The 14998-nt window shown below is 37.9% G+C and overlaps 1 protein-coding gene across 8 annotated transcripts in view; it reads right to left on the reverse strand.

Annotated features, from left to right (window-relative positions):
* Positions 1 to 14998, reverse strand: part of HECW1 (HECT, C2 and WW domain containing E3 ubiquitin protein ligase 1) — a 156840-nt gene that overhangs the window by 62605 nt on the left and 79237 nt on the right. For all 8 annotated transcript variants that reach the window (XM_080666300.1, XM_080666296.1, XM_080666302.1 and 5 more), the window contains 3 exons: positions 9561 to 9655; positions 6193 to 6268; positions 2870 to 3039 (listed from right to left, as the gene is read on the reverse strand). In XM_080666300.1, the coding sequence (XP_080522426.1) occupies positions 2870 to 3039; positions 6193 to 6268; positions 9561 to 9655 (341 nt within the window). The remainder of the gene's footprint in view (positions 1 to 2869; positions 3040 to 6192; positions 6269 to 9560; positions 9656 to 14998) is intronic.

Below are 14998 nucleotides of genomic sequence, written 5' to 3' on the forward strand. Positions count from 1 at the left end.
CTGTCATTAAAAAGAAACAGGCAAATATGCACTGACATGAAAAGATACTTGACAAACTAAATGAAAAAGCAAGACACTGAAGAATATAAAGAGTGAGATTCCATTATACTTTGCAGATAAAATGCCTGGAGCGGTACCCTCCAAACTGAACTCTAGGAAGTGGGCTGGTAGGGGAAGGGAGAAAGCAGATCTTTTTCACTGAGCAGTTTTTTAAAACAGCATACTATATAACGTTTTAAATAAAGGCAACAACAGTTAGTCTTCAGATGACTGTCCACATCAAAATTACAAATTAATTATCAATAATACACCTGGACAACCATCTGAAGACTAGCTGAACAGTAGTCCTATAAGTAAGGCTATACAGAAGAAGCCACATAGAGACTGTTAGGAGGGGCTGAGACAAAAAATGGTCTGGCGCACACTCGTGTGCAGAAGTTGAGAATCTGGAGCAATATTCAGGTTTTCCCTGAGGAGGGCGTGGTCTCAACCCAATGCCAGGTTCCTCAGCTTAGAGCACCAGTGCTGGGAACAGGAGCCCACATAGCATCTGGCTGTGAAAATCACTGGGGATTCTCTCTGCCCTGATAAGATGGAAGGCTGCTAGAAACCCAGGCATCCTCTTAAAGGTAAATCATACAAAATCTTGCTTGCAGGCACTCACCCTTGGCTCCAGTGGAGGGATGGCGGGTCATAGGATGCCAGAATCGTACAGAAAGAGAATGAGTTGTGTGGCTTCAGGGAATGTCTAAAAGGACAGCCACTAATGTCCCTGTATCAAGTCCCTCTCCCACACTGCTTCAGATGCCATTTTTCCTGGGCCAAGCACTCAGTCCACATGGTATTAGCCAGGGGAGCTACACTAGCCCAACCCTGACATGATGACTCCCAGATGCAGTGCCCTACCCAAAGCACACATAGCTGTAAGCTCTGCTAGCAGTAACCAGTATAGGCACACACTGCAGTCTTTCTTTAAAAAATCTCAAGGAATTACGGCAAGCTCAGGGGATGCCAGAGACACACAGGGAGAAACGGAGTTGTGTGGCTTTAGAGGGAAAGCCACACTCACTTTAACCGTAGCAAGCTGGAGAATGGAGGAGGTCACAAAAACATTCTGATGGTGCAGGATTTTACAACTATTCTCTGAGAGAAAATAACTTTATGACTAAATACCTTAGAACAAGTTGCTCTAAAGTTTTTCATAAGAGAGAATCTATTTTTTTCTTTTTATTGGATTTATTGGTATAACACTGGTTAACAAAATTATAGAAGTTTCAGGTGCACAATTCTACAATGCATCATCTGTACACTCTATTGTCTGTTTACCACAAAAAGTCAAGTTTCCATCCATTACCACTTATCCCCTCTGTACCTTCCTCCATCTCCCACCTCCACACTCCTTTCTCCCTGGCAATTACTACATTGTTATCCTTTTTCATTATTTTTCCCCCTTATTTTTTCTTTATCACTCAATCCCTCCACCCCTCACAATTAGTCACGCCCCTCAGAGAGAAGCCTCTTGATTTTATGTACTATAAATTCCTGTGGCATCCATCTTGCATTATCTCTAGGAATTCAGTGAGGAGTCCAGAAATAATTGGTGAGAATAGCCAGGGCTGAAGGGACAAATAACTTAAGATTCATTATTTCATGCTAATGGTACTATCTGTGCTTTAGAATCTATTGATAACCAAAGCAGTTTAAAGTATAACTCCATTTCTCTTATGTATACTTAAAAGCTCTAATGCTGCTCTTCTGGGTCAGGGTTAATTAAGCCTAGGAAGTAGGGTACAATTTAAGAAATAACAAAAAAGTATTTGCCCCCAAATATCTAATTAAGGATGCTTGAGGGCTCTACATCAGAGATGGTCTACTTTGAAGAATTAAGGAAGGAATCTTGTCCAAAGCAAATGTCTTCAGTAGGAGTAGTACATTTGCATCAGTAAGAGCCCAATGAAGATAATCTGAGGCTCAGATTGAGGATAATTGATTTCCGTTATACAACCAGTATAACTCACTTGGCGAATCTGAGATTTGAACCAAGGTTTGTGTTCTGCAAAGCTGCACTTTTACATTAAACTGTGGCCACACTCATGTCCTAACCTTCCCTGCTCCCCAACCCACACAGTTTGCAGGTTATACCCTCATGCTAAAGCTAGTGACCTAGGCAACTTTCTGCTAGATCTCAAGGATAGGACTTAGTCACTGTGAGGCTGAGCCTGACACGTGGCTTTGTTGAGAAACATTCTAGTTCCCGAATGGTGGAGGAGACTCATTTAGGAATGAAGGGCCTTCATTAGAAAAAACAAACTATTCAATGTGTCAGCAAGTTGCTTACCACTGCGTAAACCAGGAAGATGGAATGAACAATTAAGCTTCCTGTCTATTTAAATCAAGCAATATGTATTTTAGGCCTTATTCTAGGCCTATTGATTTACCTGTCCCAAGAACCTGACAGTTTTAGAATCCCTGGCACTCGTCCAGAGGGACACATTTAAAATTTGGCATACTTGCTTAAGGACCATATGTATGAAAAGAGTGTGAGAATTCTCAGATCAAAATGCTTCTCTTCCTTCTCACACACAAACACAGAGGAAAAGGCTGTCTTGCTTTCAGGTACAGGTTTAGAACAAAATTAAGTGACTACTATATGGCTACTGAGGGTGGGTACTGCCTTGAGGGACTCTTATCAAGAACCCTGAAAGTTGCAACCCATAGAGAACAAGACTCCCTTCTAAGACCAAGAGAGCCACAAACTTAGCAGCAGAGTTTAGGGCTCCAAGAAAGGAGGTAATAACACATGAGCTACTTCATGCTCAGTCATTTCACTTGGTCACTTAGGCTTCTTTTCAGGGCCCACAGCACTTACCTCAGTCTGCCAGATGGGGTTCACAGTGTTGCCTATGATTTTAGATCTCCTCTCCTGCCCATGGTGAGGGAGGGCAGGGAAGATGCTGTGCTTCCCAGGCTGAATGGAAATCTTCAAGTAAGGATCTGGGTTGAAAAACATCCCTTTCTTCAACCCCATGGCCTGGAAATCTATAAAATAAATGATATTGTGTCTCAGTGAGGTTGAAGAACATATCAGGCCTTTCATAAGAAGAAAGGTCTATCTTAAACTTTGAAAATTATTTCACTCTTTAGAATATTTCCACCTCATTTCAAATGTGAACTGATATGTCTAAAGAAGCCACTATGTGTAACATTTAATGGCATGTATTAAATTATTTTGGTGAGAAATCCTTATAATAAAGAAACATAACTGGCATTATAGTCATTATGCTTTTTAAGAGGACCATTGGCCCTTACTGGACTGGACTTAAGTCTTTTCAGGCAGGCTAAGATAATGGGGTTGGGTGAGCACCTGAGGGTCACCTCAGAAAACTTGGGTCGACCCTGAAGGAGGAAATCCAGGTAAAAATTCTGCAAAGTGGAGACATAAAAAAAGCAAGCATTGTAGTCAAATAATAAATACGTTCTTCAATATAGTCTTCAACAATAAGAGAGAATTGGAAGAAATAAAGAGAAATAGGAGGGTTAAAAGAGCAAAGAAGGTGGACAGTGGAAGAATGAAAAAAGAAAACATGGCCTCTATGGAGTTAAGTGCATACCAGTGAGTAGAATTTTGAATAACTATGCTATCAGGAAAGGCAAGGCTTTGAAAACGGAACTGTTCCTTGGCAATGAGTCTGTAATGAGCTTACCTGGCAAAGAACATTTCATATGCCATGATTTGGTGCTGGGGGAAATAAGTACATTCTGTGTGACTACAGAAGCTTACCACTGATTCCCTCCAGACATCACCCCAGGCACTGCTGAGTAGCCATGAGTATGATTATATGCTGAGTTCTAATGGATCATCAAATCTGGGGTGTTGTTGGGGTCATTGACCGACAGTGTGACAGATGTAGATTTATTCATCATAAAATAATATGACTACCATCACCTCTACCAGGTCCTATTTATTAGCTAGTTACTAAATTCTGGGAACTATACTATGACCTTAAAATACATTATCTGATTTAATTCTAACCATAAACTCTATAAGGTAGATATGATATTACTAATTTGAGGAAGAGAAAATGGAGGCTTATAAATTAAGTGACTTGATGAAGTTGTCAGAGCTGGTCAATATCAGAAATCAAATTGGAACCTGTCTTTTTGATTCCCAAGTCTGTGAATTTAACCAATATATTACATTACCTTTCAATAAAAATACCAATATTGGCATAGGTTAATTTTTTAAGTATAAATAGGTGTTGTTGTTGTTTTTTTTTTGTGATTTCTGAGCTTGACCTTTATTATTTTCCTTCTTCCCAAATAACCTTTAAAAACATTTCTGCCTCTTGTCTTTTTTTAAAATTAAATTTATTGGAATGACATTGGATAATAAAATTTTACAGATTTCAAGTGTGTAATTCTATAATACATCATCTGTATATTGCAGTGTGTAGCCACCTCCCAAAGTCAAATCAACTTCAGTCACCACACATTTGACCCCTTCTAACTTTCACTAACCCATTTATTGCTTTAAGTTTTATGTCACACATATGAGTGACATTATATGATTCTTAACTTTTTGTGTCTGACATTTTGCTTAGCATGATATTCTCAAGATCCATCCATTTTGTCATAATTGGTAGTATTTCAGCTTTTCTTTTAGTATTCCATTGTATATATGTACCACATGTTAATCTAATTATCTATTGAAGGACAATATGATTTCCATGTCTTTGCCACTGTGAATAATGCTGCAATAAACATAGGGGTGCATATATTTTTATGAATAAATGTTTCAAATTTTTCAGGTACATACCCAGAAGAAGGCTTGCTGGGTCATATGGTAACTCTATTTTTAATTTTTTGAGGACTCTCCATACTGTTTTCCATAGTGGGATTTTGTTGGGGATTGCATTAAAACTTGCTTTAGATAGATAATATGATCATTTTAACTATGTTGATTCTTCTAATTCATGAACACAAAATATCTTTTCATTTATTTGTGTCTTCCTCCATCTCTCTTAATAATGTCCTGCCAACCAACTGCCTCTCTGAGAAGGAGGTAGCTGGGTGTCCAGGTCAGAAGCCTTGACTGTAGTGAGGGCTGAGCAGGAGAACACTAACAGTCCAGGGGCCCTAACTGCAGCACGCATCACTCTTGGCCCCACCATTCCATTAAGCCCCATGCCCAGGGCTAACGTAAATGGTATTGTGTTTTTAATTTCAAATTCCACTTGTTTGTTGCTGGTATATAGAAAAGTGATTGGCTTTTTGTATAATAACCTTGTATCCTGTAACTTTTCTATAACCGCCTATCAATAAATCATTAGACACACATTTCCTTTACTGGTGCTCACTTAAACATGAATAGCCCCAGTTGACTGTCCATCTCTCAAGGACAGTGCATGAGTATGATCTCAGATCTCTGACATTTATGGCCTGTAACAGTTGTTGGTTTGACCACAAGCTAAGGCAATAGTTTCTCAAACTGTACTCACCAGAATCCTAGAGCTTCATGCCACTGCATATCCCCAAAGACCACTTAAGGTGAAACTGAGTGTGTGGGGCTCAGAACTTTATAGAGAATTTTAGCCAGAGCAACTCAGTTTTTCTTTATACTTTTCATGTTGAGATTATTTTAGATTTACAGAAAGTTGCAAAAGCAGTGCAATGTCCTTTACCCATTGTTAACATATTACAGTGCTATGGTACATTATTGAAATGAAAAAATTAACTAAATTACTCTTAACTAAATACTATTAACTAAATTAAAGACTTTACATGGCTTACACTGTTTTTTCCATGAATGTACTTTTTTGAGCAGCTCAATTGGGCTTAATTAAGATTTTATTTAGACAAAGGGTCTGCCAGCTGCTTCTCTCCCCAGGATTTCCCTTACTTCTACTTTAGAAAAACTCTCAATTACTGCTTCTTGGCAACGGAGGAAAAGTAGAATTAGCAGTTTCTCCTCTCATCATCTCATAGTGCTTATGCATCTATTATTTATTGAATCCTCCATATCCTCATGAGGCCAGGGGAAATGAAGCTGATATTTTTAATTTTTGTTTTACAGATGGAGAAACTGAGTCACAGAGAGGTTGAGTAACTTTTAAGTAAGAGTCAAAGTAAAGCGGATCGCCTGATGGTTGACATTTTGTTCTTTCCACAAGGCCTTCAGCAAGCAAAACACACCTGAGAGAGAAAAGCTGATCAGCCTCCGACTTCCTTGCTCCTGGACAGTTTCATAAGAGCCAATGCTTTTAAAAATCTGTAAGAAAAACAGGAGACAAGCATTGTCATAGATATATTCCAAAACAAACATGTCTTATTAAGTTATTTCTCTACACTCCATGAAGGCAGCAGCATTGTAACTTTATTAGGCTATTACTGATTAAAACAAGCTTCTAGCAGCCTAATGTCTTTTCCCAGTAATAGAGTGGGAAATGCCAGTGGGGATGAGGTGCACTTTTCAGAGAAATGGAAATTCAAACAACATTATTGTAATATTAGAGCCCCTTTGTAACTACTTATGTAAACAATGCCTTTTTACATTCAAATTTGCAAAAAAAAAGTGTTTATTAAAGTAGACCCTAAGGGACTAGAATGATAGTCAACAAATGTTTACTGTTGTAATTATAACGTGTTCTGACTTAGCAAAGAATAGTGTTAAACTGCTGTATCTCCATTTCTTCTGATCTGTCTTATTATTTAGAAATTTCCAGGAAACTCTGTTTATTAGGGAGAAACCTGTGTGTGGCATTAAGAAGCAACTCTCAAGTCTCCTTTATTTAATTTCCTTCCTGAGAAATTTCAGAACACAATTTTTTACATGGGTAATCTAAAGCAATTTGCAAACCAAGTTGTGAAAATGCTTTCTTTTCTATCACTGCTCAATATATACCTGTTAATGGGTTAATAAAAACAGCTAGTGCCGAAACGGGTTTGGCTCAGTGGATAGAGCGTCGGCCTGCGGACTAAAGGGTCCCGGGTTCGATTCCGGTCAAGGGCATGTACCTTGGTTGCGGGCACATCCCCAGTGGGAGGTGTGCAGGAGGCAGCTGATCGATGTTTCTCTCTCATCGATGTTTCTAGCTCTCTATCCCTCTCCCTTCCTCTCTGTAAAAAATCAATAAAAATATGTTTTTTTAAAAAAACCAAAACAGCTAGAGTCTTGGCTTTCATTCTCTTTATGTACATTTTACTCAGAAATGATTCTGAGTATTTATTCAAAGGCAGAGTTATGTTTGTATACATCATATATTTGCAAAAAATAATTTAAAAAATCTGAGTATTAGGAGATAATCTGCACTTAAGAAAAATGGAAAACAGGATAACTGTGGCTCAAAAGTCTCTTTGTTTATAGCAGGGGTGGAGAACATCCAGCCCGTGCCTTATACAAGGTCCACGAAATCATTTGGTCTGACCCTGCCAAGGCATTAAGGGTGAGTTAATTAAATGTTTGACCGAATATAACAAGCTAATTTTTAAGTTGATAATTTTGTATGGCTTACAAATGATGTTATAAATATCCAAATGGCCCTTGGCAGAAAAAAGGTTCCCTGCCCCTGGTTGATAGGTTGTGTGGGCTTGTTCTCTCTCTTTATCCTGCCTCTAATTCCCCTTGATGCTGTAAGAGTTGTGATTGGATGCTATCATCAAGCTGCCTTATATAAGATGGGGAGTAGTGATGGCATCACTAGAGCTCACTACTTCAACCCAAAAAGAGTACAAAGAGATTATTAGAACACCTCCTGATGCCTCTGATGGGCCTATGCACTTGGCTGCAGCTTGTGTGAAAACCTACTCAGTATGTCTCTATTCTTAAGCCTCAGTGAAAGATGCATCTCAGGGATGCTGGGCTGCTTAGCAGAGGAAATTAATTATTCTATAGGTATGTGTCTCTAAGAGTCTCATTTGATAAGGAATCAGAGGAAGACAGGGCCGGGATCAATGAGTTGAAAGGCTGGTTGGTCTCAGGCATTGCCCTCTTCGCACTAGAAAGCTCTCTCCTTCCTAGTCTGTTCTTCACCCCACCTGGCTGACACAGAGAAACAAATATCAACAAACAGGTCAGGACTGCATCCTCAGGATGGACCACTCTTCTAACTCCAAAGTGTCCAATATGCACAAGCACAATCAGGGCTCAAACTTCTTTAATGTTATGGACTTTTCTTCTCTTTCAAACCTATACCTGGGCCTTCGGCAGGCTGACCACAGTGCTGTATTTGCCTGAGTAGAACAATTGCAATGGATTGTTTCTAACTCTAGTTTAAAAATGTAAACATCTAGCTTGCTCCTTCTCAGAATTTAACTTCCCTGAGGACACAACAAATACTATACTTTTAATAGAGCCTTGTAGCATTACAAGCATAACGTGTGTGTATTCCAATCTATTTTTTAAAAGTGTGAAATTAAACTGCACATTTAAAAAATGTATTTTTTTACTGATTTCAGAGAGTGAGGGAGAGAGAGATAGAAGCATCGATAATGAGAGACAATCATTGATCGGTTGCCTTTTGCATGCCCCACACTGGGAATTGAGCTCACAACCCCAGCCTGTGCCCTGACCGGGAATCGAACCATGACCCCCTGGTTCATTGGTCAATGCTCAACCACTGAGCCATGCAGGCTGGGCTAAACTGCACATTTAATGCTAGGCTAAAATGAGCATAAACATGCAATGATAACAATGGATAGTACATTTGTTCTTTTCTACTTAAAGCGTACATATTTTGGTTCTTCCTATTTAAATATTCTTCTGCTGGCTATTCAGGGTGTTTACAAAAAGGTTCTTCATCTTTACTGCATCAAAACAGATCTGGCATCAAAAGATAATGTATATTTCAGAAGTTATTAAACTCAGAGGTGAGACACATTTAACGTTTCATAAAATTCTACAAACTCATGGCTTTTTGCTAACATTATTTACAAAGTCATCTCAGCACCAGCCTGATGGTATACGAGTGGAGGCAACTGTAGCTGTGATAAACATTTTCCAGGAAGTAAAGATGTTCGCCTGGTCTGGAAGGTATTGCATCCTGACTTCTCGTTTAAGACGAGTTCTAAAGGCGTGTTTGAGGTTAAGAAATATGCTGCATTCCCACATAAATGCTCTACCATTTATTCACTGTGAAAATGATTTTATGCAATGCTTTATGGGCATGTGTCATTTAATTATAAGCCTAAGAAGAAATTAAAACATATGAAAATGTAAATGTTTGAAACCAAGAAATTTTAAAACGTGTTCCAAAGAAAGTTTTATTATTCACTGCTGTTAAGCATGAGATTATTAGAAATATCTGGCTCTCTACTGAAGCTTGACATTTCTCTTACAAAAAGTGGTATGCATTTTTATATGGTTGCTTTCAGATCTCATTCCTCTTTATTATTTTGAGATGCATGTCTGTCTATCTAACTATTAATAATCTATCAGTGTCTCTGTCTCTGTCTCTGTCTCTGTCTCTCTCTCTTTCTCTCTCTCTCTCACACACACACCAGCAAATGGAAAAGTGAAGAAGCACAGAGTTAGGTCTGACCAAAGAGGAAGGAATGAGACTTACAGGAGCCGCTGAATTTTTTACCGTGACACTTGGGGTGGTAGCTCTCAGGGCTCCACTCACTCCATGGTAGTATTTGAAGCAAATCTTAGTTTCACCTGAAAGACAAAAATAAAATGGGATTGAGAAGTAAGGTATAACCCAGGAAGAAATAGCCAGGGCCAGAGAGGACACCATCAAGAACTGCAACCTAGTTCCTCCATAGGACCCTGAGAAAGCAGATACCTAACTAAGAAGGGCTCCCGGTGGCTTCCTGGCCTCACATTAGAATACAGAGGCTAGCAGCAATTTTTAGACAGGGCCTCTCACACAAACTACAGTTCAGGGAGAAGCCTGCACTAAGCTGCCTGTCTCCTATACTGAACAGCCTTCCTGAACTGCGTTCCTGCCATCCGAACCAGCCGATATAAAGCAGTTCCTGGAATACTATTTCAACCAATAGGACCGAGGCTTTTCCCAGCCAGTCAGAGCTGCACAGCTATATCCCCCATCAGCTCATTCACTGACAAATCAGAGCAGTGCCTTTTGGAGCAATCAAACTGTGAGAATTCAGAGTCCTTACTTGCATAAGGAGGAAACAATCAGGGATCAGGGAGGCGGACTTGTGTTTACATGTCAGCTCCCCTCTTGCTCTGAGAGGACACTTTCCCTTCCCACCAAAGACTGAAGACTGTGCTTCCTTGGCTGAAACACCAAAGATGTCTCCCTGGAGCACAGTGGAGCAGACTGCAGGGCAGAGCAGACGGGCAGGAAGTGGAGCACAGAAAATCAATGAGGAGCAGAGCACTGCTGTCCTGTTGGAGAGAAGCCTGGCTTCAGGACGCTCTCACCTCAGGGCTTCCGAACAGCAGTGCTGTTTTCACAGCCATGCTATATCATAATTGAGCTGCCAGCCATGCTATATTCACAGCTGTGCTGTGTCACGATTGAGCTGTTTTGCATTGAATAAATTTTCCTTCTTCAGTGCACCTCAAATTGTAGATTCCTGTTGGTAGTGAATATATGCCAATGACTTTGGTGGACACTCCCTTAAGCCAGGCAGGTCCCAGTTGACCATGATAGTCAACTCACAGACAGATCTGACTTCTGTCTAAAAATGTGCCATATAAAATTGCTTTGGCCTTAGCATTTTTTTTTTTTTTACCCAGGTAAAATCTGTTATTTAGATTCCTCTATTAGAGGTTATTCCAAAAGGTTATTTCTTTTAAACCCTTAGTTCTAAGGTTTTAGGTAGTTTGATGCCTACCACCAGTCTGTTTCTTATGTAATTTCCTGTAATATAATTCATTGTGATTAAAAGCTTTGAAATTTGGAGGAAGACTTTGAGAAGTTATATAAACACATAGATGGGAGGCATATTTTCTAAACAGTGGGACACATCAATGATAAGCTCTCTGTATCACAACTTTTTTCTCTTTCAAAGTTCTAGAATATAAGTAGCAATGATATGGCCTTGGGGAATCATGCTGCCTGGGTTTGAACTTCAGCTCTATTATTGAAAATCTGTGAGACAATGAGCAAGTCAACCTCCCTGTACACCCTATTCTTTATGTGTAAATGGACCAACCATAATACGCACCTCATAAGATTTTGGATGATAAAATAAAAGTGCTTAGAGTTCAGTTAAGTGCTCAGTAAATGTTAGTGATGATGATGATGAAGATGACTACGTGATTATGTTATGACTCCATTACTTTCTGATATTTTTTTTTCTGTAGAGGAAAATATCTCTGGCCAAGCTGAGTTTAGTTCATTTGAAGGTGACCTGCTTTCCCCAATTAATTGTTGTGGGATTTTCTCTTTAAATTTGAAAATTTTGCCAGGCTATGTCTTAATCCCTTACATAAATTTTTTATTGAATTTATTGGGGTCACATTGGTTAATAAAATTATATAGGTTTCAAATATACAATTCTATAATACATCCTCTGTATATTGTATTGTGTGTTCGTGACCCGAAGTTAGTGTCCTTCCATTACCATTTATCCCCCCTTTACCTTCTTCTTTCTACCCCATCTCTCTTTCCCTCTGGTAATCAGCATGCTCTTATCTATTTCTATGAGTTTCTATTTTTGCTTAATCACTTCAGCTATTTCACTCAATCCCCCCAAACTTCTCCCCACTGACATGTCAATCTGTTTTTTGTTATCTATCAGTCTGTTTCTATTTTGTTTGTTTGTTTATTTTGTTCATTAGATTCCATATATAAGTGAAGTCATATGGTATTTACCTTTCTCTCACTGGCTTATTTCACTTAGCATAATATCCTATGCAGTTGCAAAAGGTAAAATTTCCTTCCTTTTTATGGCAGAGCAGTATTCTCTTGTGTAAATGCACTAAAACTTTTTTTTAAAAATTCACTCATTTAATAATAGACACTTGGGCTGCTTCTAAATCTTGGCTATTATAAATAGCACAGCAATTAATATATGGGTGCATATAGTTTTTGAATCAGAGTTTCTGGTTTCTTCTAATATCTTACCTAATAAAAGAGAAACATGCAAATTAACCATCACTCTGCTACGCCCACAGCCAATCAGAGTGAGTATGCAAATTAACCCAACAAAGATGGAGGTTAATTTGCATATGCAGGCTTGGAGCTGAGAGGAGTGAAGCCTGTTATGAGGGGAAGGGTGGTGGTGGAGGGAGCTACTGTAGTGGTGCTTCAGACAGAAGCGAGGACTTGTGGCTCCAAGCAGCCGGGAAGCGAGGAGGTGCTGGCTCCCGGCGGCCAGGGAGGGGGGACTTGCTGGCTCCTGGGCGGCTGGGAGTGAAGCCAGGGGAAGGAAGGCCTATTCTTTCACGAATATCGAGCAACGGGCCTCTAGTATTACTATAAATAGAATCACTGGGTCAAAAGGCAGTTAAATTTTTAATATTTTGAGAAATATTCATACTGTTTTCCACAGTGACTGCAATAATCTGCATTCTCATTAACAGTGAAAAAGAGTTCCCTTTTCTCCACATCCTCAAAAACACTTGTTGACTTATTGATGACAGCCATGCTGACAGGTGTGAGGTGATATTTCATTGTCGTTTCAATTTGCATTTCCCTGATTATTAGTGATGTTGAGCATTTTTCCAAATGTCTACTGATAATCTTCCGAGAAGCGTCTAGTCAGGTCTTTTGCCCATTTTTAATTGGATACTTCTTTTGGTGTTGAGTTGTATAAATTCTTTATAAATTTTGGCTATTAATTCCTTATCAAATGTATCATTGGTGAATATGTCTTTTCATTTTGTTGATGGTTTCCTTTGCTGTGCAAAAATGTTTTAGTCTGATGTAATCCCACTTGTTCTAATCAGTCTATTCAAATTTTCTGATTCTTCCTGATTTGGTTTTGGAATGTGGTATGTTTCTAGGAATTTATTCATTTTATCCAGGTTGTCCAATTTTTTAGCATATAGTAGTTTGTAATATTTTCATAGAATCTTTTGTATTTCTGTGGTGTCAGTTGTAACTTCACCTCTTTCATTTCTGATTTTATTTATTTGGGCCCTATCCTTTTTTATGAGTTTGGTTAAAGACTTGTCAATCTTGTTTACCTTTTCAAAGAATAAGCTCTTGGCTTCATTAATCTTTTGTATTGTTTTGTTAGTCTCTATGTCATTTATTTTCACTCTAATCTTTATTATTTCCATCATTTTACTTACTCTAGGCTTTGTTTGTTTTATTTTTCTAGTTATCTTAAGTGTAAGGTTAGATTGTTTGAGACTTTCTTTGCTTCTTGTGCAGAAAGAACCAAATTATCTATTCAGTAACATTATTTAGCAAGACCAATGAACCAAAATCTACTAATATTTCATTTACAAAACAGATGTGAGACAAACATAAACCACATCCTCAAAAACAATATTAACTTAAGGAAAAGCAATTTTAACTCAAGAAACCATAATCACTGTGAGTCAGTCTCAATAGTTATCTAGAAGGTGTAATAAAAAGTAAAATATCTTCAAAAATTAAGAAGAAATGTAATACTATGATATAATTTAAATTTTGAGTCTGAAGATTATTTAGCTTTAGTAAAAGGAAATAGCAAGTGCAATACTTTCAAAGCAACAACCAACATTAATGGTACAAAATCTTAGGTCTTCCCAGTCTATCCTACATGGCAATCTATTCATTTGTATTTTTTTTTGTTTTAAAATATGAATTGTTAGAAATAAGTAGCTTAGAGAAATGCTGTGTTCATTGGCAAGGCATCAACATTGAAGATTGTGCTGTATATATACAGATTTAACACTGGAAAAGTTATTTAATTTTAAAACTGATATTATCTGTTGAATTTCATTAAGTAAGAGTTTTAAAGCTCCTCATGTATAAGGCCCTGGCTTTGGACCAACACCAAAATGAAGATGTCACCTTTTATACACACTTGTCCTGATGCTTTTAATTTCAGCAGCTTGCATCCAATAACTCATTCAAAACAGAAGAAAACTGTATAAGTTTAAAAGCCATATCAAGTAGCACGCAAAAACAACACTTTGCTTTACTAGAAACAGTCCATAAAAACATGGTGTTTTTACTTGATACTAAATGATATTTTTGTAGTAAAAGTCTCATTAAAGTAATACATGACTCTAACAAAAATTAACTTTACCATATTGCACAATATTATAGTGATTTCTTAAAATTTTGTAATTTGGTAAAGATAGCATCTTGGATTGGAACTTTTAGAAGTGATTTAGACTGCTATATTATGGACTGAGTATATTAACCTTGTAATTTTAAAATAACTGAAAAAATAAAGTCATACATTTTGAATACATAGGGAAGATGTTCACATTCTTAATCATTTTACATTTGCCTCACTTAGAAAAACTGCCTTGTGATAAAGTCATGTTTTTCTAATAGCTAAATTATGATTTTAATAAAAAAGGTTAATTGCAGCCTTTTTGAAGTAGTCATGATGACTGATATTTCTTTTTACAGGAAAAACATGTATTATTTGAATCATTTCCTATTTAGAACAGCAGCATAAATCCTATACTAATACTTTCAAATACAGAATCCAGCAAAAGTGGGAGACTCATTAAAATGAAGCATTATGTGAAATGACCCTAGAATTTTAACTTATAGGAAATATTTATTTCAGGTGCTAGAGGGCCAATCCCAAACTCAAAAACAACCTCCTAAATGTATTTTGTTTCCTATTTCAGTGCTGGTTATTCTCACCCTCTAGAGTAGACTCTCACTCTCGTGACCCACAGGTTGAGAACCGCTAGCAGGGTCGCCTAAGACCATCAGAAAACACAGATATTTACATTACGATTCATTACAGTAGCAAAATTATAGTTATGAAGTAGCAACGAAAATAGTTTTATGGTTGGGGGTCACCACAACATGAGGAACTGTATTAAAGGGTCGCGGCATTAAAAAGGTTGAGAACCACTGCTCTAGAGTGTGTTTCTGATTTCTAGGATCATTGTACGTGGAGTATT

Source organism: Plecotus auritus (assembly GCF_963455305.1).
Source record: "Plecotus auritus genome assembly, chromosome: 4".
Classification (NCBI taxonomy): Eukaryota; Metazoa; Chordata; class Mammalia; order Chiroptera; family Vespertilionidae; genus Plecotus; species Plecotus auritus.